Source organism: Eulemur rufifrons, chromosome 7, assembly GCF_041146395.1.
Source record: "Eulemur rufifrons isolate Redbay chromosome 7, OSU_ERuf_1, whole genome shotgun sequence".
Taxonomy (NCBI): domain Eukaryota; kingdom Metazoa; phylum Chordata; class Mammalia; order Primates; family Lemuridae; genus Eulemur; species Eulemur rufifrons.
Genome location: NC_090989.1, coordinates 125,963,246 through 125,975,362, shown reverse-complemented (window position 1 = coordinate 125,975,362; position 12,117 = coordinate 125,963,246). Strand labels below are relative to the sequence as shown.

General features: G+C 44.2%; 1 protein-coding gene across 2 annotated transcripts in view; it reads left to right on the top strand.

The window, feature by feature from the left end:
- Window positions 1-12,117, top strand: part of RFTN1 (raftlin, lipid raft linker 1) — a 193,741-nt gene that overhangs the window by 120,915 nt on the left and 60,709 nt on the right. For both annotated transcript variants that reach the window (XM_069473278.1, XM_069473279.1), the window contains exon 5: window positions 9,774-10,158. In XM_069473278.1, the coding sequence (XP_069329379.1) occupies window positions 9,774-10,158 (385 nt within the window). The remainder of the gene's footprint in view (window positions 1-9,773; window positions 10,159-12,117) is intronic.

Genomic DNA, 12,117 nt, shown 5'->3' with positions numbered 1-12,117 from the left:
TGGGAGCCACTTTGTACCCTGGCCAGGGCTGATTGGCCCAGAAGTGGACATCTGACCTAAGCTGGGCCAATAAGAGCTCTTCCCTGGGATCTTTTGCTTTGGGTAATCAAGAAGTTTAGACATTCTAACTCCAGTAACTAAGCTGTTAGTAGAAAAACTCAGGAGTTAGCAATGGCCATATTTTCTGCTACATGGAAAAAAATTGATCCTAGCTAGGAAAAAAGAATGATGCCAACAAATAAAGAGAATAAGGAAACTTGGAGAAAGTTTCCAAACAGTGCTGGAGACACTGGTTCCAGGTTTTCCTAAGTTTAGCTCCGGCCCTACCCTGCTGGCCACTTGGCTGTTCTTGGAGAGAGCAATGAGTTGTTCCTCACAGGCAGGCCTTTCCTTGTTCACTTCCCTTTTGTATCTTTGATTTAGACTTTTGACATTGAGTTGGGATCTTCTGGTGGGTTGGTTTTTAGGAGGTACTAAGAGCTAGTTGAAGATCTGTGAGGGATAGTAATTTGCTAGTACCCTCTCAATCCTACTGACCCCTAACTCTCAGACACTCTATTTTCAATGAACTGTGAAATTATAGGCACAGTCTAAGTGAAAGAAGTGAGTCAACACAGATAATGCAGGCCAAAAAAACCCTCTTGTCAGTAATACCTGTCCTGAACAGAGCTACCAAAGGATGGATCCTTTCTCTACTTCTAGTAGAACTCTGGGCCCCACCTCTTCCTTTTACTTTTATTCTCTTTCTTTTACTTTTTACAGTTTGCTGAGTTCTTATAGTATTTATTAAGCTTCCCACCAAATCACCCCTAATAACAGAAGAGAATAAAGGGATCCCTCTTCCCCTCAACACCAGCCCTGCCAAACTGAGTGTAGGCAGTTTGAGAAGGATGGAGCAACTTAACTCTTAGTCTCTGTTACCCCTCGAGTCAGAGCAATACATATTAAATCCAAGAGGGCAGGGATAGTGGCTGTTTGGCTCACTGCTATATCCCTAAAACCTAACTCCCAGAACCTTATAGGTATTCAGAAAATACTTAGAGAATGAACAAACCAATGAATGAATGAATGAATATTATTATCCCCATTTTATAAATGAAGAGACTGAGGCTCAGATACATCAAATGATTTGACCAATAATGTAACTAATGATTAGTAGAGCCAAGTCCAAAGCTTTAGGTCTTCAGACTCCTTGTCCGAGGCTCACTGTAAGACCTCTCAGTCACTAAAAGAAAACCAAAACACCAGAAGGTCCCCATGATCTTTCCTCGTGGCCCCATAATGAAGCTGAACACCCAGCAGCGCCTGGCAAAGCTTTCAATTCCTGAAGCTAAGCGTTAACACGTCAGAACTAAAGGCAGCTTCAGATGAGAGCTAAAACCCATGTTATTTTTGAACCTCTCTTTTCAGAAAGCTGTACAAGAGTTTAGGTGACAAAAGATGGGAAGGGTTGTGTGTGTATGATAAAATATTCACCGTAAAGACACATGTGTAACTGTGCAACCCACAACAGTGTTTTTATGCCTGTTCTTGACATATAGGACATGCATCTGTTTGTGGGCTCCTGTGTATGTCATGGATCCCCAAAGTCTTTAAAATGTCAGCTGTCATGGAATGGTAGCCTGTGAGTTATGGGGGCAGAGGGGTCAGAGTGGACAGTGGTCTGGTCTAGGGTATATTTGGGGTATATGTATGTGTGGGTCTTGGTCTTTACCCCATGTTATATGCCTATGAAATCATTGTTGAAAAATCTATTTCCATTATTCAGTATTTATGTGATTTATTATGCTCTATAATAGTGCTATCTAGTAGAATGTTCTGTGAGAATGGAAATGTTCTATATCTCCACTGTCCAATAGAGTAGTCACAAGCCACCAGTGGCTGAGCACTTGAAATGTGACTAATACAACTGAGCAATGGAATGTTTTGTTTTATTTTACTTAAGTTAATTTAAATTTAAATAGCCACATGTGGGTAGTAGCTACCATATGGGACAGCACAGCTCTGTATTTTTACTAAAAAATAATAAGTTTCTGACTCACAGCATTAATGAGCTCATTAGTAATAGGCATTCCATTAAGTTCATCATACAACTTGTAGAAAATAAATTAGTTATGGATGTAACTTCCTTTCCCTTTTCCTCAAAACACGGTGGGGGAAATTTCCTTGACTGGGAACAATGGCAGCTGAAAACGTTCTTGCCTCGCATCAGTCTCTCCCCTAGGACCTGGGACCGATGCCAGATGAAGTCCTAGTTGTCTTGCTTCTGTTTGGGGCACATGCTCTCTCACTGTCTTTTGGGATCCCTTAGACACCTCTTCATTTCACGCTGAGTCGGGTTTGGATGTAGAGACCTCAGTCAGCCTGCCTTGTGCTAGCTTATCTCCCCCGCCCTGGCCCTGAAGGAGGGATGTGGAGGGGAGGGAGAGAATTGACTTACTCTAAGAAATTGGCTTACATGATTATGGGGGCTGGCAAGTCTGCCATCTGCGGGACAGTCCCGCAGGCTGGAGATTCAGGTAAGAGCTGATGTTGCAGTTTTGAGTCTGAGGCTTGAAAGCTCGGGCAGGATTTCTGTGCTGCAATCTAGAGGCAGAATCCTTTTTCTTCTTTGGGAAATCTCGGTCTTGCTTCTTGTAGCCTTCAACTGACTGGATGAGGCCCACCCACATTATGGAGAGTAATCTCCTTTACTGAATATCAACTGGTTATAAATTTTAATCACACCTTTGAGAAATACCTTTATGGCAACATCTAGACTAGTGTTTTACAAAAAAAACTGGTTACCATAGTTTACTCAAGTTGACACATACAAATTTTTATTTATTTATTTTTTTTTTTGAGACAGAGTCTTGCTCTGTCTCCTGGGCTAGAGTGCCATGGCATCAGCCTAGCTCACAGCAACCTCAAACTCCTGGGCTCAAGCGAGCCTCCTGCCTCAGCCTCCCACCTCAGCCTCCCAAGTAGCTGGGACTACAGGCATGCACCACACCCGGCTAATTTTTCTATTTTTTAGTAGAGACGGGGTCTCAAACTCCTTAGCTCAAGCTGTTCTCCTGCCTTGGCCTCCCAGAGTGCTAGGATTACAGGTATGAGCCACTGTGCCCAGCCAATGCATAAAATTAACCCTGACACCTTCCTCAGTAGATTCAGCCAAAGCAATCCTGAAACTGTCCCTGACCCTTCATCCATGCCTTCTAGTATGACCTGTCAGGACTCCAATTCCTACTGACTTGTCAGCAGGAGGCTGTTTTGCTCCTTTTTCCATGTTGCATATAGTTTCTATTTTCACGAAATCCAACCTGTGTCTCACTTCTCCCTAACTGGTTTCACCGTGACTGATACATGATCTCTAAAACACAAATATGTGTATTAGCACATACATAGACAGAGTATACATTTGTACTTATCCTTGGCAACATTACATTCATTTTGAAAGTAGAGTAATGAGCAATTCCTCCTAAATTTTCTGGAACTATCCCAATGTCATGTTGTTATTTTTAATAAAAGTGATTCCTCAAATATATAACCAAAAGTGATTTTTTTTTACAATGAGTTGAGACTTTTTATATAACAAAATTATAAAAAAAAAAAAAAAAAAGGCAGGCATGGTGGCTCATGCCTATAATGCTAGCACTTTGGGAGGCTGAGCCAGGAGGATTGATTGAGCCCAGGAGTTTGAGGTTGCAGTGAGCCATGATGATGGCACGGCACTCTAGCCAGGGTGACAGAGCAAGACTCTGTCTTAAAAAAAAAAAAAAAAAAGTTTTTTTATGCCATGATTCTTGATTACAGTTACCATGGAACTTGTTCTTACTTATTATAGAGCAATTGAATGACGTCTTGGATCAGTCAAAACGCCATATTTAGTATCTGGTGCCTAAACCAGCAATCGTTACTCCTTTAATTATTTGGGGTAGGATAGTTCTTAAAGGCAGCAGAAATGAGAAGAAGGTGGGTGAGGGTGTATTTCAGTTTAACCTGGTATCCAGCTGGGCATCTTGTTGTAGATTGGATTATTTAATGAAGTGGAAAGAATGATATTGTTGAAGGGCATCAGGTTGGCTTAGAATATGCAGAGTCAAATCCAGGCATTGCCTTTGATTAGTTCTGTGAAGTTTGACCAGGCACATAATCTTCTCTTAACCAGTTTCCCCTTCTGTAAGGTATTATTTTGAGGCCTAAATCAATGCACGTGAAAGTTCTTTGTAGAAGAGTTGAACAGTGTTAATAATTGTTGTTTTCACTACTCGCAGTTGTTAGAGAAATGTTGTAGGCATGTGTGTGACAGTCCACGAGGGCCTCCAAGGCTAAGGTGACCTGGCTACCATGGTTTGTTCTTCCATATTGGTTCGGTCCCATGCTGATGAAGACACTGGTGTAACTTTACGTCATGGTGCTATCCAGCAACACATGCTGAGGGCCTGAAGTAAAGTAATGGAGAATGGGAAAGAGATTCCAGAAGCATTGAAGGATAAGTCTGGCAGGTTGTGGTGAATGGACACATAGGGTTAGAAAAATGGAAGAGCTAAGGAAGAAGATGCCTGTGTCTCCAGTTTGAGAGACCAGGTTGAAGGGAGACCCATCAGCTGTGATCATCGACCATGTGGGTCTGAAATTCCAAGGAACGCCAGGGATAGGGGTTCAAACTGGGGAATAATTAATGTATGATTAGTGGCTAAAGCCATGTTTGTAGAGGAAGTCACCAAGGGGAAGTGTAGAGTTGAGGGCTCCTGGCCAAGGATGAACCCTGTTGAATGGGAACTAGTACCCGCTGTTGTCATGCATGTGACTTGCTCAATGGAGGTTATGAATGAATGAATGAGAAATAAACAGGACTCAATTTAGCTATACGTACACAGTCAAATGACTTTATGAAAAAGAGAGAGGAAAGTGCCTATGCTAGGGTAAGGCAGAAAACTAGGAGTGTCAAGGCCCCTAGGGTCTAGCCAGATATTGATCTTTATAAAATCTAAATGTGGTCTTCTAGTTAAAAAGGACTACTCACCCTTTCGGGTAAACAATTTGGCAGCCTGTATTAAGCCTTTGAAAAGTTAATATCCCTTGACTCATTAATTCTACTTCCAGGAATCTGCCCGAAGGATGTAAGTAGAGCTTCAGATAAAGATTTATGCACAAAGATGCATCTTCTTCCTGGGGTTATGAATTTCCCTGGATGGCTTGGATGAGGGGAGCATTTAACTTAGGTGTCTTTTTAAAGGTTTTGGTATTATGCAGTACTATGATGCATGATAGAAAATTTGCATTGCTGTTGAAGGTAAAAGATTAATATTCAAAGAATTCTTGAGCTTTGGCCTGGGACTCCCACCCTCCTCTGCTCTTGAAGTTATAATACTATGGTGGAGAGCTGGGGACATGCAGAGCCTTTGTTGGCATGGTATCCACGGACATATGTGATCTAGTCCTTGTGGTTTCTAGTCCAGCCTCATTTCTGGGCACTCCTGACTTCTCCTGTCATGTTCCAGAAATAATTCTAGAAATTTCCTTCACACACTAGTCTATCGAGTACCATCAAGCTTTTGCCATGATGATGCTTCCTTGCCTTTACATTGATTGTCCTTCTCCCTTTCCTTCTCATATCTGGTGAACTCCTATGCACCTTTCAAAGCCTCCTGCAGAGTTGGTTCCCAAATAGGTTTTGTCTAGTACAGTACTTTAGGGGGAAAAAAAAAAGGATATGAATGCTTTAAGGTGAGGCATGCACACTCCAGTTCGTCACGCTGCTCACCTCTTCCTATTGTATTACACCTCTTGTTTATTACATCTCTGACCCACTATGAGAAACTTTTCTCAGCCTCCCCTCAGGCAGAAACAATCACTTTTGTCACTGTCATTTCTATACCTTTACATCCATTACTGCATTTATTACTCTCTATGATAAATTTTTTAAATATTTAATTTTCAATTCTAAAAGTAACATACATCAGGTACGGTGGTTCATGCCTGTAATCCTGGCACTGTGGGAAGCCAAGGTGGTAGGATTGCTTGAGGCCAGGAGTTCAAGACCAGTCTGAGCAACATAGTGAGACCCCCTTCTCCACCTACCCACCCCCCAAAATAAATAAATAAAGTAACATGCATGTTTATTAAATAAATTTTGAAAAATTACACAGGAATAGAAAAAAATTGGGCTGGGCATGGTGGCTCATGTTTACAGTCCCCAGCAATTTGGGAGGCTGAGACAGGAGGATCGCTTGAGGCCAGAAGTTCGAGACCAGCTTGGGCAACATAAGGAGACCCCATCTCTACAAAAAATTAAAATAAAAAATCACTCACAGCCCCACTGTCCAAATACAGTGCTGTTTTCATTTTGGTGAATGTTTCCATGCATACTTTATGTATGTATATTACATAGTTGTTATAATACTGTTCCATAAAGTTAAGAATCTTGATTTTTTGCATATTATAAACATTAATTGTTCCACATTAGTGTAATTATTTTTAAAGTTTGTTTACAATAATTGGATGAATTTTCTTGAGGATTGGAACCTCCTATTTTGTATCCTAGTACCTAAGGGCAGTGTTGGTCTGGGCCAGTGTAGGGACTTAATAAATGTTTCTTGAATTCTAGAGCTGAAAAATTAATCAGTTTCCATCCCTACCTTCAAGGAGCTCATTCTGGGAGAAGGAACATAACATACTTATCCATTATTTAGTGTATTTATTCATTCATTCAACAGATACTTACTGAGAACCTGCTGTATGCTGGTCTCTCTGGGGACACAGCAATGCCAAATGCCCCAGCCTTCATGAAATGTGTATTCTATAACAGTGATTCTCAAACCTTAGGCAACGTTGGAATTGCCTGGAGAGCTTGTTAGAGCACTCACTGCTGGACCCCAGCCCCAGGGTTTCTGATGCAGTAGGTTTGTGGTGGGACTTGAGAATTTGCATTTCCAACAGGTTCCCAAGGGGTTGCTGATGCTGCTGGTCTGGGGACCACCCTGAGAACCCCTGGCCTGGAGGATAAGTTTACAGTACAATATGGCAAAGAAATATGGTTGTCCGGTTTGTCGTGGGAGAAGGGCAGAAGTCTATGTCTAAGCCTCTCCAATTCTTCAAGTCCCAGTGGAAAGGGGAGGGCTACGATAATGCCTTGTGTCCAGAGTCCTTGCCTCTTCCTCTGAATGACTTTCAGCAGTCTCTGCAGGGCCACGGAAGCCCAGGCCTGGTAAGGAGAAAGGTTAGAGGTATCTCTCCTGTACCCTGTTCTTTGGTGCACTTGCCATACATAGTATCTGATCTTCAGAACAAATGGGGGAATTAGGATTCCCCCCGTTTCATAGATGTGAAAACCAAGGCACAGAAAACTTAATGTAACCCACCCTGGTTCCCCAAACCAGTTAGTCACACATCTGGGGCTCCAAGCCAGGCCTTTCTGAAAGCCTTCAAACCTCATGCAGTTTCTAAGACTCTGGTTGAGACTGGCCTGTGGTTGAGCCCTCAGTTTTTAAAAATTCTTCAGGCTGGGTGTGGTGGCTCATGCCTGGAATCCTAGCACTCTGGGAGACCGAGGAAGGAGAATTGCTTGAGCTCAGGTATTTGAGACTAGCCTGAGCAAGAGTGACACCCCCCTCTCTACCAAAAGAAAAGAAAGAAAGAAAAAACCCAGTCAGGTGTTGTGGTGTGCGCCTGTAGTCCCAGCTACCCAGTAGGCTGAGGCAGAAGAATTGCTTAAGCCCGGGAGTTTGAGGTTGCTGTGAGCTACAGTGACCCCACTGCACTCTACCCAGGGTGACAGAGGGAGACTCTGTCTCAACAAAAACAAACAAGGCAACTGAACACCCCTCCTTATAACCTCCCACCCATTCATATTAAAAAAATTTTTTTTAAAGGAAATTAAAAATGCCTCAGTAGTAATATCAGTTTTCTGTGTGGTTAGACAGTAGTAACAGGAGCAAGTACAAAGCTGTCTCCTCATTTCATTTGAGGACTATAAAATCTGTTGCCTTTCTCTTTTTGCATATGTTGCCAAGAAGCTCAAAGCTAACTTTTGTATGCAAAAGCTTTCCTTAACCTAATGTTCTTTGGTATAATTCCTTTTAAAATTTTTGTTACCTGTGTCATCTTTTAGAAGCTTTTCAAAATAATTTCTAAAATAGGTGGATATCACAGGTTAATGAGTGGAAAGTGAATTTTCAGAAGGAAAAGAATGATTTTAAGCACTTTTTTAACTTTAAATAAGAGTGAATTGAGCCAACCATGGACATATGATTGGACACGTACATGCCCATAATCATAGGTATTTGATGCCTTGAGATGTGTCTAGTTGATCTTGTGGTTAGAAGAATGGACTTTGGCCCAAGCCAGACCTGACTTTGCGCTCTGGCTACTCACTGCTTGCTTTATGATTTTAATGTCTCTGGGCCATGATGTCCTCGTCTGAAATGGGGATAGTGATACCTTGTAGGGTCACTGAAGAATTCATCTAAACAACTTAAGTAAAATGCCTGGTTCAGTGCCTGGCACATAGGTCTACACTAGATGGCAATTGCTACCATTGTTATTGTTGTCTGACACAGGCTAGACTTTGTAGAAAGACCAGATTGCACACTTGCAACTGCTCTGGACGTTCTTCTGGAATGTGCCGTGTGGAACTTAGATTACATTAGGGTGGTTCACCTGAGGAGAGCTGCCGAGGATTGCCTTTCCTGTAGACAGAGTAGCTCCATGCTAATGCAACTAATTCTCACTTGGCGATAGATGATTGATATTTTCTGGGGTTATCTGCTTAGGGGGTGGTGACTAAGACTTAGACAGCTCTGAGGTCTCTGACTGCCTTATGTATTTGTAAAGCGCCTTGAGCATCCTTGCCTGGAAAGTCCCCTAAAACCCGCATTCTAGTTTTGGCTGGCTCTCGCTTGATTTTATTAGGCTATTACCTTCAATTTTTCTTTCAAACTGATGACTATGAAATTCAATTGCTTGGGGCTGTTTTTTAGGGAGAGTGCCACAGTACTCCACGTGGGTGGTCATCCCTGTCCCACAGGGGCAAGGAGTGAGAAGGGACAGTTACCTTGTTCCCTGTGCTGCTTAGGGTGTACCAGGACGTGTACAGCCAAGGTCCTCCCTAGAGCTGTGGGCTGGGCATGGTCTGTGGGCTCCTTTGTTGTACCCTAGGCCTGAGAGACACGGAGCAGAGCAGGGTGTCCATGGGATGTCCCCTCAGTCTTCGCACAGGAGTGATTTTCTCCACCTCTGCTCTTCTCTGCCAAAACTATTGTCTAAAAAAGGAAGCTCTTTGGGCCATAAAATGCCACCTGGTGTTAGTGTATGGTTATATAGACATACTGTATTTATATAGTAACCCAATGGGCAGGAAGTAGGTGATTCATCAGAAAGAAAGATAACAGAAAAATAAACTCTTACCGAAATGAACTTCCTCTTTCAAACTCTATTTGTTCTAGCTTATCCTTTTAGAACCTTTTTTCACACTCTTAAAAAAAAAAAAAAAAAAGCTAACAGGGACTAATGGACTAATACAGTGTTTCAAAGAGAGGTGATCCCAACCCCTCATGGCGAAATGCTTTACTTTTCCCTCAGACAACAGAATTAAAAAGAACAAGCCCGCGCATCTGTCTCAGTCAGGCCAGGGTGAGGGTGCGAGAGCCCTTGAGGACGCGGAGCTCCGCCATGCTGGCATCCTTCCCGCTCACACTGAGGCAGCCTCGCAGGCCTCGCTGGTGTACACGTCGGTGCCTGTGACCGACCATCCCGTTCACCTGGTTCCCGTCATGTTGTTTGCCTTGCAGATCCAGGAGGCCGCGAGCCGGGGCCTGAAATTTGTCGGTGTTATACCTCAGTACCGTTCCCCTGTGAACTCGGCAGGCGGCAGCCCTCGGGTGCCCACTGCCACCAGCGCCGAGGACGCCAGAGATGCAAAAAATGCACGTGGGGACCACACGTCGTTGGAGAACGAGAACCCGGGGACCGCAGATGTGTGCAGTGCTCCTGTTGGGAGGGACCAGAGCCCAGAGCCTGGCACAGGCCTGAGGGAGGAGGTGCCCGCTGCTGAGCAACCCAGCTCACCCTCTGGAGAGGGAGATGGTGGAGAATTGTCGCCACGGAGGGTGAGCAAGACCCTGGACAGACCAGATGGCGATCCCTTCGATGTGCGTGAAGAGCCACTGTCTGGGAGTAAGTATGTCAGTGCCGGGGGTTTCACCCGCTTAAAGAGAAAGGCTGACAGCTTTTCAGTAATCTGCACGGCATCTTAGGGAAAAATAAATGGAATTAGAGTGTAGAGACAGCAGTCCATCAAACAGCAAAAACTTCATCAAGCAGTTATCTAGGCTGCCCGACTGTTTACTTAACTGAAGTTGTGACTTCTGGGGAGAGCAGAACCACATGAAATTGACTGACAGTTGCTTCAAAATGTCACGTTTCAAGTGGATTCTAGACTGTGAATTATTTTATCCCCTGTGCTCTCGAATTGCCCTTGAATTACCTTTCCTTCGCACGGGCAGTGTCAGTGTGCCAGGCACCGATGAGAACGTGCACTCCACTTTTTAAAATCCTTCCTGAAAGCAAGACAGCGAGAAAGCCAGCTGAGGGCAAATGGTGCAGGAAACTGGTGTTTCAACTCATTAGCATGCAAACACCCAGGTTTCGGGGAGTTATATAGCTGAGAAATCAGCACTGTGGAGAGAACACCCTGCCAAGGAGAGGCCACCAGTATGTGAATCCTAATCACACTGCAGAGGCCATTAGAGCATGCACCTTAGGTTGGGGATTTCAAATAACAACACGGTAACAGTGGTAACGCCAACATTTAGTTGTGCTTCCCGTGGACCAAGCCCTGTGCCAGTAAGCATTTTAAATGACTCATCTCTTCATTTTCCTGATAGCCTGGCGATGTGGGTGAGTTCTGTTCTCATTGCCCATTTTACAGCTGAGTGGACTGGGATTTAGGGAGCAAATGTGTTGCCCAGGCTGGAAATCGGCAGATGTGGCGAGGGAACCCAGGTGGGCTTCACCACCATCCCATCACGTCTCTCTGCATGGTCTTCCCTGCGTGACAGGCTAACGACATTTACTGAGGCCCTTAACTTCTCTTACTAATTCTGGGAAATCTAGCGTCTAGTCATTTCCTGAGAGCGAGGCACTTGCGTTAGCCGCGTGCCCCTCTAGCCCTGGGAAGGTGGACAAGTGTCAAGCTCCCCGAGCCCTAGCGGGCTTTCTGTTTAGGCCTTTCCGAATCATCTCCCTGGTTAATGTTGTTATTATTTATTTACTAATTCCTGAAATTAGCCTCTTCCGAGTGATAAGGAACAGTTGATGCTTTGAGAAGTGAAAACAAGCAGAAATAGTTTCTTTTGTTACATTAGAACTTCTTGAGAAGAAAATTAGGAGATGGTTAATTCTGAGGGCTTATTTGCAAAGTTGACTTAAGGGAGAGACTAGAGCTGCCTCACTTCTGGGATGTATGAAGATTATTGTTTAATCAAGGCCTTGATCTTTCTTTACTATGCACTGAAGCAGAGCCCTTTATTTGTGTGATTTTTCATTCGGTTTAGGGCAAACTTCTGCTCCCTTCACAGAGTAGCTGAGGGCACGTTTAGACCCAGCTTGTGCCTCCGTGATGAATGCCCAAGTATTAACCCAGAAAGCTCCATCTTCTCATTGAAGGGTGGGCTGGATGTGTGCGCTCTGAATCCTGAGAACGGAGGCAGGCCTCAGTGGACCCTCTCCCTACAATCCAGGACTGCAGGAGGGTGAGGGCCTGGCCAGGCATGGGGCCCCCAGGAGACCGGGGCAGGAGTCACAGAGAGGCAGGTAGCACAGTGGTTGGCAACCCAGCCTGTTCACATTCCAGCCTGCTGCCTCCCACCTGGGCAGTAGTCACATACTTACCCTCTGTGCCTCAGTTTCTTACCCCGTAAAATAAGGATAGAACAATTGCTTGTTGAAATGTTAGAAGAGATGTACATTTAAAGCACTCAGCGCTGCTCGACCCGTATGTGTGAGCTGCTATTGTTGGGGTGCAGGCCCAGTAGCCCTGACCCTCGACCTCCACCTCTCCTGGAAACCTAGCTCTGAGAAAGGAGGCTGTGGAGCCTCCCTGTGCTCCAGAAACCACCTTCCTCCAAGATTCCT